Here is a 13,974-nt window from a genome sequence, read left to right as displayed (position 1 = left end):
TCTTCTGGATTGAGCATGTTGCACAGGGCTTGCCTAGTGCGGTTTACATTCCCTGTGTGGTTTGCAGACTATTACACAGGGGAGGTTTACCCAGTGCTCACCCGAAGGGCAGAGACTGTGACAGGGATTGTAGCGACTCCGGGTTTCCCCTATTACCAAAAACATTTGTCCGTTAGTGATGATTTTTTGGTTCTTCCGCCTAATGTAGCCGAATGACCCTTCTTATATGATTTAAAATCTATCAAGTGAAACATCAACTCATTTCATTCTTCCATCTTAAAAAAGAATTCTAAAAACATAAAAAAGAATGATCAAGTAAAACTTGCTCGTAATTAAAGAAAAAAGGGGGAATATATATCTAGACGACAGAATATTTTGACCCCAATTTTCATTCATATATTTAAATGGTATACATTTCCCTCTTACGTGATTCTCTTGCAGTGGCTCGATCAATACCAGTACAATATTACAGCTGATTATTATCTTATCTTAAGTAAAATTGAAATTGAATTTTAGAACTTTCACATCAGACTAGCATCTCTTATTTGTATTGGAACTTTATAAATATCTTAATATAAGGTCTCGAGTTCCTTCTGTATCATCTGAGAAAATAGTGAATTGTTGTTGTATGTAGATAGCGAGCAATTTAGTAACTTGAACATTTTCAAATGCAAAGAATTAAAATGGTGGCGGCCAAATAACATGAATCTAACTTTAAAACATGTAACCAGCTTTGACTTTAAGCAATAAGAACCTTCTTTACACAATATTTTACCCTCTAAAGTTCATAATTTGTAAATTTAAATTCATCTTGTTTGATCAAATAAAATTCTAATATACATGTGATCAGAAATCGCTCTACAAAATGTGATCAGAAATCGCTCTACAAAATGGGTTAATAAATGGAAAATCCTCTTTGGCGACCTACTCATCTGGTGCATCAGTTTCAGTTCCCCCCTGCCGAATGATTCGACATTTAGGAACCATTTTTTCCAGCATAGATGTTCCTTTGAAGGTAATCATCTGCCAACAGGTTTTTTTGTAGTTGACAAGCTACAAAAAGAAAAAAGGGAACCCGAACTAATTAGAACTCCCAAAAATAAAATAAATTAATTAAAAAAACAACAACAATAACTACAACAACAAACGTGCTATTTGTACATCATGCCCCTTTACAATTTTAAAATTAAGAAAATGTCCTTTTTAGATCTACCAATCTGACAACCGAAGCGAAAATACAAAAATTAATACTAAGTAATGCAATCAGAAAACCGAAACAAAGGCAGCAACAAGTAATAACAGAAATCTAGGGATAAGAAAATACACGAAGGACCAATTAAAAAAGAGGACCAAAAATAGATGCATCAGAGGCTGGGTCACATGCAAAATATACCTGGTCTGGTGGTATCTCTTTGAATCCGAATTTCGTCGTCCATATTGACATTGCTTCCACAGCAGAAGGTAGTACAAATCTTCGTACATTTAAAAATGCAAGCAATTTTTCTATGCAGGAGAGCAGCAACTGAAAGTAACCCTGTAAACATTCAAAGCATACATTCAAAAACTTGGACATTTCAAGAACGATAGCAGAAGACATCACCCATAAGATGTATTTACTATCTCTAATTACTTGACAGGCCCTAACACGGAATAAGCAAGTATCATGATTCATGAGAAGCATCATCAAAATTCACAAACTAGTCAACATGAAGATGCTAGATCATTATGTTCCCAATCAATGTTCTCCACCGTGGCAAAAATATGGATTGGGGTAGAGTGGGTGTTAAGTGACACCAAGTTTGGGTCTAAATGAATCTTAGTTTACCAAATTAGACTCCATCACGACCATCTTGAAGAGAAAAGACCTGATCAGTGAAGACTAATATAAAACTAAAATGCTGCCGACCACCCTGTGGCCTGTAGTCCAGCAGAAGTCAAACTTCTGCAGTTGGCCAGTAAATTTTAGAGGCTGTTGTGCATCTTCCTCCAGTTTTTGAACAAATTCTTCATATCTACATCCACTAGGAGTATTAAGATCAAGCAGGAAAATTGTCTAAAAGAAATGATCCAGTCAGTCAACCAACCATTTTTGATACATTAAGCAACTCCTGATCTTGAAAGCCTAAATCCGTATAAATAAGGCAATACATTCAAATTTGGGCCTTCCGGTAATGCAACTATCTGTAACCCAATCAAATACTGAATGGACTTTAAGGAGTATTTGAAAAATGTAAAGCAGTGAAAGTTGAGAGAAAGTCAATTTGATAGAAAATAAGTGGGGCCTTTTTTAGCGAACAGTTTCAAAGCTTTACCTTGCCTTGGCTATCAATACGTGTTGCCACTAGAGGAAGCTCTGCCATATCCGGACCAAAAATACGGAGGATCCCAGCTGATACTACTATTGAGCTGCAACAATAACCAAATAGCATGTTAAGTTGTGTAATCAAAATGTGCTTAAACAAGTTTCAAATGAAACAAACAGCAACACTTCTCTTACTTTACAGTCAATATAGCACAGTACATGCCCCCAAAGTCTTGGCCCCTAATATTCCTTCTGCAAAGAAGAACAAATATCTTAGATAACAGCAATGGCGAAATAAATGAAAATCCACTTCACCCTGCATAACAACCAAAAAAAGCTTACCCATAGACCATAGATGGAATGAAATCACGTCCAGTTGCCGAATCAACAATAGGATCAAAGCAATCCTGAAAAGTCAATGGTTATGCTACTGATGCTAACTTTTTCCACCCATTTCTCATTAAAAAAAAATACAATCTACAAATAGTTGAAAAACACCTTTTAGGAAACAGAGCGAATCTGGAATAAACTAACCACAAATAATTGCAAAAATAAATATCATAAACCTCTATGTGTGCATCCAAAAAAAAACGACGAAGTAACATCGAGAGAATATTAAATCATCTTGGACTACAAAAACGGCAGGTAAAATTCCAAGAATGAAAGTTTACCATGAAATATAACTATGACAAGTCTGTTTCTCGGGATTATAGATTCCTTGAAGCAACAATTTTCATTTCTCAAAAATAAGCTTAAATTTGGTCATATAAAAATCACAAAAACAAAGTTACAAAAATGAAGAGCAGACAACTGAACTCTACACAGCAATCCATCCTGTCTCAGATAAGTTGGAAACTAAACAGTCTAAGTAACACCACAGTGGACATGGTCATCATAGCCAAAGTCTGCTCACTGAAAGTTTGAACAAACAAAATTAAGGCTAGTGCTTACATGGAAGATTGAAACGGCTTCTGCTAATAGCACTCTGGTTTCACGGGAAGTAATTTTGCCACTTAGAAGTCTCCATCTCACATCAAGATCACCAACTGAATCCAAACATTTTTCCTTTAGCTTCATTCTTACAGCACCCAGGCAAGATTCTGACAGCTTCTCATCTCCCGAGTTCAGCAACTTTTGCAGTGCAGAATAGATCCTCTTGCAATCCACACAACAGAACCATTTTCCTTTAGGCAACTCCTGCGATGCAATTTGCACCATATCTTAACATGAGAATCCAAATAATATAATTTTTAAAAGGAAAAGAGAGAGGGAAAAAAAAGGGAATGAAACAGAATAAAAAGGAGCAGGCATCCTGGACAAAGAAAAGAGACTTCCATGAAATAATCCTAAAACGCAAGTGGACTAACCTTTAAATCTGCTATCTTGCGTTTCTTCAAGCAGCCAACATGATATTCCTTCTCACACTGGATATGAAATGTGAGTAAACCATTTTAATCATTTACTTGGTTGAATAAGGCAGTTATAAAGAATGTAGAGGAAATACCTGGTCACAGAGGATAACCGTGCGTGGACCAAATCCAGACTTGCTAAAATCATAACATCTGTGTACAAAAAATATACACTTCATCAGACTACAAAAGCTAAGACATTAGGCTTTGAACAGCTTTACAAAGCAGACAACCACCTGCATAAAACACATGCTATAACTTCTGCCTCTTCTGGGTTCTTGACAGTACGAATGCAACGTTTAGTTATTTGCTCTATGGGATCAATACCAGAAATCCTCCCAGCAGCAACCGCGTTTGCATTGTGCTCCACAAACTTCTCCCTCTGAAACTTGTTTTCACAATATTTACAGTACCATTTACCACGGGGAACAGCTGACAATGATGCACACCCTGCAATAGACAATTGAAAACACATATCAATACCACTTAAATGGAATATTGAATCTTACCAACAAAGCAACCATAATTACTAAGTGGTGAAAGAAAAAGAAACAAAATAGAGGCAAATCTGAATTTTCTCAAAACTAATCCATAGCTACGTGCTGCTCATGTAAGTAGAGACATGGAACCAATTGTGCAAAAGCACAGCTTATTTCTCATTATAAGTAAATCTATAGGATTAAGAGGACAACTATCAGAGCCTTATTTTTATTTTTTTCTATTTTTATAGGTGAAGTAATAATCGCTTTTGACTTAATAGTTGTTTCTTCCTTATAAAAGGACCACCAAGAACTCACAGAAGCAGTCCACATTGCAAACTGGGAGAAAATATTTCACCAGAAACACACAAGGCAAGTAAAAATAATTTTCAAGTTCAAGTTAATCAACTAGGCATTAGGATAATCTTCCCAAGTGTTTGTACTGAATTACATCAACGTTTCAAATTTAATGTGTTGGGAATCATTAGACATAAAGTGGCTCTCATCTAAAACTAAAAGGTCCACTTCAATCAATTCATATTACTTAAAGGCTCACTGCTGTAAACTTAGGCTCATTTGTTTAATTAAAGATAGTCTGAATCTCAATCATCCATAGTTAGCCTATTAAGTGTCTTAGTTTTTCTCTTTTTACAACTATTTCTGTACACTTAAAATCACCAAATGTTATTCGCTTAAAGATTCATGTGATGTGACCTTTTAACACTACTTTATACATTATCATTTATCACTGCATAATCACTACCAGCCTTTACCACACAGCAGCCAACCATCTACCTCCACCACAGCATAACCACTGCCCCAACCATCACGACCAACAATAATGAATGGCCAACCACCTCCACCACCAACCTCAACCCCACCTCCTTCGCATAACTACCTCCACCGGTAGCCACAACCATCAGCCATGCACCACCAGCTTTGGCCAGCATCACACAATAACCACCAACCACTGCACAACCACCACAAGCAACCTTCACCACCATCACGACAACCACCTCAAAACCATCATCGTCGACCACCACCATTCCCGTTAGCTTTTAGAGTGTACTTTATAAAACAAACAGTTTTTACAACACCATGTAAATTAATATTTTCTCTAATATTTTGTGGATATCTATTTAATTATTAGTTTATTTGAATTTCTTATTTATTAGCTTTAAATAAAAATATATTAATACTCCCTCTCCCATTTTGTGCAACACTTTTCTTTTTAGACTGTCCAAAAAGAAATGACGCATTGCTCTCTTTTGGAAACTACTTAACCTTAGTATCCCGATTTTACCCAATGACATGACTTCTTGGAACACACTGCCACTCGTTTAAAATGAAAAGACATGTGGAATTCTTACCACCACTTGTTTAAAAGGATACTTTTGGTACTTTACATATATTTGGTCAAGTCTTCTTTAATTTCTTAAACCCCGTGCCCAATCAAACACCATCACATAAATTGGGGCAGAGCGAGTATATGTTCGATGCCGAGGAAACATGATTTTCCAATGGTCAGATTTAGAAACAATACATTAATAATCAGATAATGTATTCAAACTCAAACATCTTACTCTTAATAAAAACAAACGAGGCTTTGGCCCACTTGAGAAATCCTTATTCATCATCAGACTCTTCTAAAATCTTCTACACAACTGAAGGAGATAGTTCAGATGAGAACAGGTGCAGAGCATCACAGAATGTGAACCCTGATCAAGTTGAAATTGTTTCGGGCATATTATCTTGCTCTACCATATGTTTATACTATTTCCTCTCTACTACCATTCTGTCCTCCCAAAATGTGATGAGCACGCTAAGCTTGAACAAAAACTAAGGAGTTCTGGGCCTACTACAAACTAAACAATCCTGGAAGTTAGACAGTAACTTCCACAATTAGAGATATATGGTTTCTTTTCTTTATCTCTTTTTGCTTATCTTGCTCATGCCTCTAGTTTTTTTTCCCTCTTTTGGGGGAGGGTAATGTGGTGAGGAACTGAGGATGGGGCTTGGTGCTCTAATGCCCAACAACAAATTTATGAGCACTTGTCGTAACCTGACCCCACACACCCAAAATGTTTTTTTGTTTAAAAATCAAAAAAAAAAAAAAAGAGCTAGACAATGCATGGATGATGAAATAGAACTTGATGGTTTTAATCATCAATTAGAAAGGAAAAAAAACCACATGCACAAAAGAAAGTATCTTGTGGAAATATTAAGGCCCTACGACTTTAACCTTTATGGAAGGCCCTTGGACATCCATCACAAAGCACCAGTTTTCCACCATCTGCGCATATGGTGCACAAGTCATCGCTGTCTGTGACAGAAGACTTACGACCTCTCAATAGGGATAAAGCAAATTCATGAAGAGACACCCCATTGGAAGTATATATGTATCCATAGCTGCAGAGACATGGTACAATGTCAAATATCTAAACAGGAATGCATCAGAAAAACTAAGTAAGCTAAGAGCTAAAGAAGATAAATATTCCTTGAAAGACAATTAAACAGAAGAATGACACTGACGGTTTTTTGCGAGACGCCCAACCTGCATGAGCTTCAAATTGTGATGGACTAACCTAACCATGAGAGGAAGCCAATCAGTATGTCTTACATGACGTTTATGAAACTCTATGAGAAGAGCCTCTTTTTTCTTTTCTTTTTTCTGAAAAATTATGCACGCTACAAGAAATGTACCTCACAATTGCAGCAAGAACAAAATATACCAGATCCCTGCTTATAACCAACGAGCAATTTCTACCAATGACAAATGAGAAAATCACAATTATAAGACACGTATAATATTTATGTCTCAACTACTAAAGAAAAGGGTAGAAAAGGGAAGGCTCGGTACCTTTCCACGAGAATAATAAGCTACTTCAGTCCCATCGGGCAGTCCACCTTCCTCAAAAACCAACCAATGCATCTTTTGATCCCTAAATGCAATGACATCAAGTATAAGAAATGTGCTGACAGAAATTCAGAGTAAGCAAATGTCAAAGGAATGGTACCAACTTTTTTGTAATTTTCCATTGGGTCCTAGAGTGCATTGAAACACCAAGAGGACCAACTTTCGAGGAATTTGAAGCTGCAATGGATTTCGACAATCTGAATTAAAGAATACAGGCACCATACAAGTGAGAGGTTATATATCAGATAAAAGAAAAATAGTGGCAATTAATTAGCCAAATATTCACCAACTTTTTCGAGATCTTGCCCTGCATATTATCTTTGAATGAATTGCACATTGTGGCAGCTCCATTTGACTGTAGAGCAAAAGCTGGACTGGATAACCTTGATGATTCCGAATAGAAGTGCATAAGAAGAGAGAGATGACAAACAAATGCATTTTTACCGAGTAAAATTGATTTTCCAGACCAAAAACACAGTGAAAATATCAAATAGAGAAACATTGAGTAATATAACACACTTGTTTGGTGTCTCCAACTGATCCTTCCTTCTTGAGATTATATGTGCCGAAGATATTCTGGTGGACTTTTTCCTTGAATATATTTCCACAGCCCTTACAGCAATAATAGAAGAGCATTATTACATGTTTGCTAAACCATTTCGTCGCATTGAAAAAGTCCGCACAGTGCAAAATAAAGCAGAATTAGTCAACTGGAAAAGATACCAACTTTCTCTTTTTTCTTCCTCTACTCCTTTTTAGTGAAGTATCTGACATAGTTGAAGTTTCGGAGGAATTTGAGTTAGCAGCAGGATCAAACATCCTAAGTTTGCAAAAGACAAGATTAGCAATGTCATAACAGCAAAAACAGAGAGTCAGAGACTACTAAGAGCTTCTGACATACATACACAACTATACAAACCAACAACAACGACAACAACAAAAAACCCAGTGTAATGTCACAAGTGGGGTCTGAGGAGGGAAGTGTGTACGAGCCTTACCCCTATCTTGCGAGGTAAAGAGGTTGTTTCTAATACACAACTATACAAACCAAAAAGCAATAAAAATTGCCACATAACAATTCGTCAAAGGACATCAATTATTTCTTACATGAAAAAAATCATAAAGTCAACTCTCAAAAAGATCTCAATTGTAAAGAAACATGAGATGACAACAGAGTCATTAGGTTAGTGTGATTAATAGTCTTAAATCCATGTCACTCGTCCAAAATAATAACAAATACTTATAAGTTCATGATAAGCATTCTGTTTCTGGGCATATATGATCTTTATAACCAAAAGGGAAAACAAGTTTGATTCCACTCATCAGAAACATTAATCCTGAAAGCCAGCTGAGGAAACAGAACTACCTGCCTCACACCAAGTAGGTCTAATAGATCATCTTCCTACAAAATTTAGCCTTGCTTGGACCATCGAGAATGAGAACCTAACTTGCACTAAATAAGTACTCTCTCTGATTCAATTTATGTTATTTACTTTCTTTTTCAGTCTGTTTCAAAAGGATGACTTTTTTATGTTTAAGTTTTTGATTCCAACATCCCCATTACTCTTAAGGAAGCTCCCTTATAGGAATCGTGTGGCATGTTCAGGAAAACAAAATTCAAAGGGTATTTTTGGTATGTTATACACACTTTAGTTTAAGGTCACAAGATTCAGAATCTTCTTTACAATATATTAAACTTTGTGTCAGTCAAACTAAGACACACAAAATAATATGGAAGGTGTATAAGAAAATTAGAGTCTAGTGAAGCACCCAAAAGTATCAAAGCAATCATAAGCTTTTTTTCATTCAAAACATACCCAGCTTCAACTGTTATTGACTGAGTTGGAGTGGCTTCAGATTTTGAAGAGATTATGCATGAATCACAAATTTGGTCAACTTTTCCCGCTAAAGTTGCAGAAAAAGACCCTGGCCACCACAAGAAATCAAGAAAAAGATCATTTAATTGCACTTCAAGAACATGCCACAATGTTCAACTTCACATAAGAAAGCTCACCATTACATTTCTGACAAATGATAATTTCCTTCACAGGAATCGGACCAATGAAGCTCCGAATTGTTGCTTCCAATTTCTTCAAAGAACCTTTCCGACATTCTTTGACCACATCAAGGAGGCTCTTTCCGTTTTCCAGGCAGATATACTGTGATGCACGTCTATACGCTTTACATGCATGGATCTCAAATTTGCCAGGAGGAACAACCTAAAAGAACCAAAATTGGTATAGAACTTAAAGTCATAATGGAAATATTAAGACCCAAACAAGTACAACGTCAACAAAGAGCAAAACAGAGAAATAGAAATAACAAGTACTCACCCTGGCTCCCTTGCACAGATCACAAGAGCATAGAATTCCATTATCTTTAATTGTTCCCCTCAGTGGAATTCCCTAAATTAAGACAACTTTAGCCTTCAGAATAAGATAAAACTACTCAGACCATATTTGAGCTTTCAGTCCAAACTAGATGAGGAACAATCGATCAGAAAAAGCTAGATAAGCTTTTTGGTAAGAGAAAACTGCACAACAAGCTAAATGACGTATCTTAGTGCAGTAATAAATCCATGTAACACGTTGAATGCTGATGCTGCTTTAATGTTTTCAACTCTTATGTCTCCCATTCATGTTCAAGCTATAATAAGCAGAAAATGCTAAACATATAGTATTTTATTCTATATTCATATTGAATGATATAAACTGGGTCCAATTCTTTTCTCCCATAACTACCCCAGCAAGAAACAAGGTTGACCACTGGGCAATACCAAAATTTCTACACAGCTGGTGTTTCCCATCCTTTCTTCTGCCAATAATGAATATGTACCTCTCTGTTGTGTCTGTAACAACTACTACTAAGCCTCTATCCCAAATCATTCCAAATACGAGTAAAACATAGTTAATGATCATGTATTGGCATTTTCATGCCAGAGTTAATGCATAAGAAAATGACAACAACTAAGCCTCAGTCAAGTTAGGATCGGCTATATGAATCTTTATTGACCATATTACTTGCTATAAACTCATCTCAAACCAATATTATACAAACTAAAATAAATAAACAAAATAATAAAAATACTGGAAGTTCTTTATATTTTCTTAAAGATCGTATAAATCTCAGAAAGGCTAAGAATAGGACGTAAAGTGAAAGTGCTACCATGACTAAAACATTTTCTCAATTATAGGTCTATACATAAATAATCCACATTTAGGCCACAATTAAGCCAATTCTAGGAGAATAATTAATTTAAATAATACACATTTTAAGCTAAGAAAGCATTAATTACCCTCTTGCCACCATTATAGAAAACAGGATAGCCTTCGAGCAAACCAGTCTCGAAAAGCTCCTTAACCGTAGTAGGCCTTCCTATAATCGAAATCCTCTTCTTTGATCCACCATTATTACTATCATGAACTTCACCACATGTGATCAATTCCTCCTCCTCCAACACTTCCAAATTCTCATCGAGAGGCTCCACATTCAGCTTCAAAGCCGACCTCGTAAACCTCCTACTACCACTACTACCTGTAACACTAACATCACGGTTTGCTGCCGTCAACGTTGACTCCTCTTTGACTTCAATCTCCACCATCTCCGGAATTCCGGAAATACCCTCCGTTTCATCCTTACTTACAATTTTACCACCGCTTGAATTACACTTGGACGCATCACTCGGCTCTACGCTGCCGCCGCCGTCGTCAACATTAGCGGCTCTCTTTAACCGCTTATTCCTCCTGTACACAACGAGTCCATTCCTATCACGAGCCCTAACCGGAACAACTTCCTCGAACCGAACACCGTGAACCGAACCGTGAACCGAACCGTTCGATTCCGGTTTACCGTTACATGGATCACCGGTTTCGATATCAATTCCGGGTTCGAGTTTGGACCGGGGTAACGACGGCGAATCGAATTCACTGATCATCGGTGCCGTTGAAACTGAGCTACGGATTTTTGAAAAAAGGAGGATTTGTTAACATGAATTGGAATTTGTTCGGAATTTGGGGAAGAAGGAGAGTGAAACTAAAACTCTTTAGGGCCAATGGTAGGGTGATTATTTGGGGGGGGGGGGTGTGGTTAAGGGGAGAGCGTGTGAGTGTGAAGATTATGAGAATCCATATTAATGAAGCTGAAAAAATAAAATAAAAAATTTAATGTAAAATTATTTAACGCCTATAACTAACTAGGAGTGTAGGCTGCAGTACTGACTAATTACAATAAAATATTTCCGTTTGAGGAAATTTTGCAAAAGCACTTTCGTCATTTATGTACTTGAATAATAAAATGCAAAAAAAAGAAACTTATGTCATTTTTTTCATGCAACAAGATATATATATATATATATATATATATATATATATATATATATATATATTAACTAGCTACTTGGTTGTTTGTTACAACAGAATCATTTGGAGAGGTATCAACCTCCACAAAAAGCGTGTAGTCTGTTGCTACATTATAAATATTACAACTCTTTTTTTTTTCAAAAATAGTTCCTAATATGTCTGTCCATATTGCTTCGTTGGCAAGCACCGCAGGAACTACCAAAAAGTTTGTTGTTATTTCATTCATCTTCATTGCTTCTTTGGCCAGCTTGTCTGCCACCCTATTAACTTCTCTGTAACTGTTATTTACTTGATGATGCCCCAGTGCTGTTAGTAGTGACATGCATTTACATACAATAGTCTCATAAATCAGATTGCCTTTATTGATACTGTGCATTACCTCAGTTGACTCAATGTTAACCTCCAAAGGCATGAATTTATTTGAGACTGCCTTCTTAGTCCCTGCATTAGAGCTATCAGTTCAGAGTGCAGAGTATTGGTGTAATTTATTTTTCCCATGAATCCCATCACCCAATCCCCATTGTTGTTTCGGATTACCCCTCCTAATCCTCCTATAAACCCATTTTGAAGCGTTGCCCCGTCTGTGTTGAGTTTACAGTGGCCTCTCCTGGGAGGATACCACTTGATATGTAAGACATTGGTAGGGATGTCAGTGCATTCTCTAGCCACATGAATGAATTCAACAGGTATAGTTATGGCATTCTTACAGGAAATTGGCTCTCTTTTCCCATTAAATCAGTTGTTGTTTTTTGTGAGCCAAATCTCCCAGAAGCAGAATGGGATCAACTCATCCCATTTTAGGAGAAAGCTGAAGTTTTTGTTGCGAGTTGTGTTGGTGGTGCATCCCCAATTGTTCTGCTCATTCAGGAGGGTGGTGATGCTATAGTTATTTAGGCTCATGTGGGATAGATTGTCCCATAATAGCTTGGCATTGTCACAATTGACTATGACATACTCAATAGATTCTTCCTTTTTGTCACAGAAGAAGCACCTGGGTTCAGAGTGATCCCCATGTAGTGCAGGTGTTTGGTAGTAGAGAGTCTGTCATGGGTCAGCAACCACAGAAAGTACTTTATCTTGTTTGGTACCTTCTTTGACCAAATCCAATTGAAATTTATCTCAGAACTTTGGCACAGATTATCAGTCTGCTCAAGGACCATGGAGTCGGCAGACTTGCTAGAGAAAAGTCTATCACAGTTCTTGTTCCACACTATTTTATCTATTCTAAGAAGGTTAGCATTGGAAATTATGGAGATTATGCTAGAAACCACACTGTCAGGCAGGTTAAAGGAAAGGCTGTTAGGATTCAACTAGCCATTTAGGAGACAAGTGGCCAGAGTTCTGTTCTCCTCTCCCTTGTTAAGGGGTCCACTAATCAAAGCTCTAATAGGTTCTAAATTTTGGATCCGTCTGTCATTATAAAGGTTGATTCTATCACCCTTATGCACTATCCGCCTATTGACATCTCTACACACTTTTTACCCATTTTTTATGCTAGTCCAGGTTCTAGAGGCAATGTGCTTGTTATGGTGATTGCTAGTGCAGTGTTTGTGAAATAACACTCTGGCCCAAAGGGCACTAGGGTTGTTATACATCCTTCATGCCAGATTAGCATGGTTTGCAGTATTCCTAAGGTTAGCTTTATGCAAACCAAGCCCCTCTGCATCTCTAGGATTAGTAATGATACCCCACTTGATTAAATGCATTTTCTTCTTAACAGCAGTAGTGTCCCAGATGAAATTCCTCTGAATTCTATCAATTTGGTTGCACACCTGGGCAGGTAAAATAATGTAGATGCATCCCAAAGAGGATTTGGATAAGGTAGTTCTCCCAACCATGTTCATAAAGTTAATTTTCTAGCCAGCTAGCTTAGCTTACATACTATCAATGATGAACTGAAAATCCCTATTGGTTGGCTTCTTATGGAAGATTGGAAAGCCTAAGTATTTACCAAAAGAAGTGTTGGCCTTAATCTCCAAAGTCCTAGCTAAGCTATCTATTGTATCCTGATGGCAGTTAGTGGAGAAGACAGCTTTGGACTTTAGGGTATTGACCCATTGGCCAGATAGGCTGCTAAAATGGCGCAGTGTCTCCATAACGGTGGCACAGTTCTTGGTGTTTGCTCTAGCAAACAGGGTTAGGTTATCAACAAAGAATAAGTGAAGATTTTTGGCCCATTGTGGCTAATTTTGATAGGAAACCTACTACCATGTTGCACTTGGGCCTCAATGCTTTTGGATAATCTTTCCATACACATTATGAAAATATAAGGGAACATAGGGTCCCCTTGTCTGATACCCTTACTAAGATGGAAGAAAGCGGTCCTACCCCCATTCACTAGGATAGAGATAGAGCTTTAAGAGATGCAAAACATGATTAATTTGGTCATATTATGGGGAAAATCGAAGGACACCAAAGTGTCTTTGATAAAGGACTATTATAATCTGTCAAATGTATTTTCTAAGACAATTTTGAGGATCATGTTAGCGTTTTTCTCTTTCATCTTAGT

General features: G+C 37.0%; 1 protein-coding gene across 2 annotated transcripts; it reads right to left on the bottom strand.

Annotated features, from left to right (window-relative positions):
- Positions 1-712: 712 nt before the first annotated feature.
- On the bottom strand, positions 713-11,238 carry LOC107778093 (uncharacterized). 2 transcript variants are annotated; one of them, XM_016598283.2, is made up of 21 exons: positions 10,403-11,238; positions 9,441-9,512; positions 9,122-9,326; positions 8,925-9,033; positions 7,835-7,927; positions 7,627-7,719; positions 7,398-7,490; positions 7,212-7,304; positions 7,051-7,132; positions 6,894-6,953; positions 6,723-6,775; positions 6,433-6,599; positions 3,948-4,161; positions 3,807-3,864; positions 3,670-3,726; positions 3,254-3,499; positions 2,645-2,709; positions 2,498-2,554; positions 2,313-2,406; positions 1,394-1,534; positions 713-1,053 (listed from the first exon to the last, which is right to left on the bottom strand). In XM_016598283.2, the coding sequence occupies exons 1-21, from the start codon at positions 11,039-11,041 to the stop codon at positions 925-927; spliced, it is 2,820 nt and encodes a 939-aa protein (XP_016453769.1). In that variant the 5' UTR covers positions 11,042-11,238; the 3' UTR covers positions 713-924. The 2 variants fall into 2 exon arrangements, with proteins under 2 accessions (XP_016453769.1, XP_016453770.1); XM_016598284.2 differs by having other exon boundaries at positions 9,128-9,326; positions 10,403-11,210.
- Positions 11,239-13,974: the final 2,736 nt, after the last annotated feature.

The sequence above is a fragment of the Nicotiana tabacum genome, chromosome 2 (assembly GCF_000715075.1).
Source record: "Nicotiana tabacum cultivar K326 chromosome 2, ASM71507v2, whole genome shotgun sequence".
Taxonomy (NCBI): Eukaryota; Viridiplantae; Streptophyta; class Magnoliopsida; order Solanales; family Solanaceae; genus Nicotiana; species Nicotiana tabacum.
This window is presented reverse-complemented; position numbering and strand designations above follow the sequence as displayed.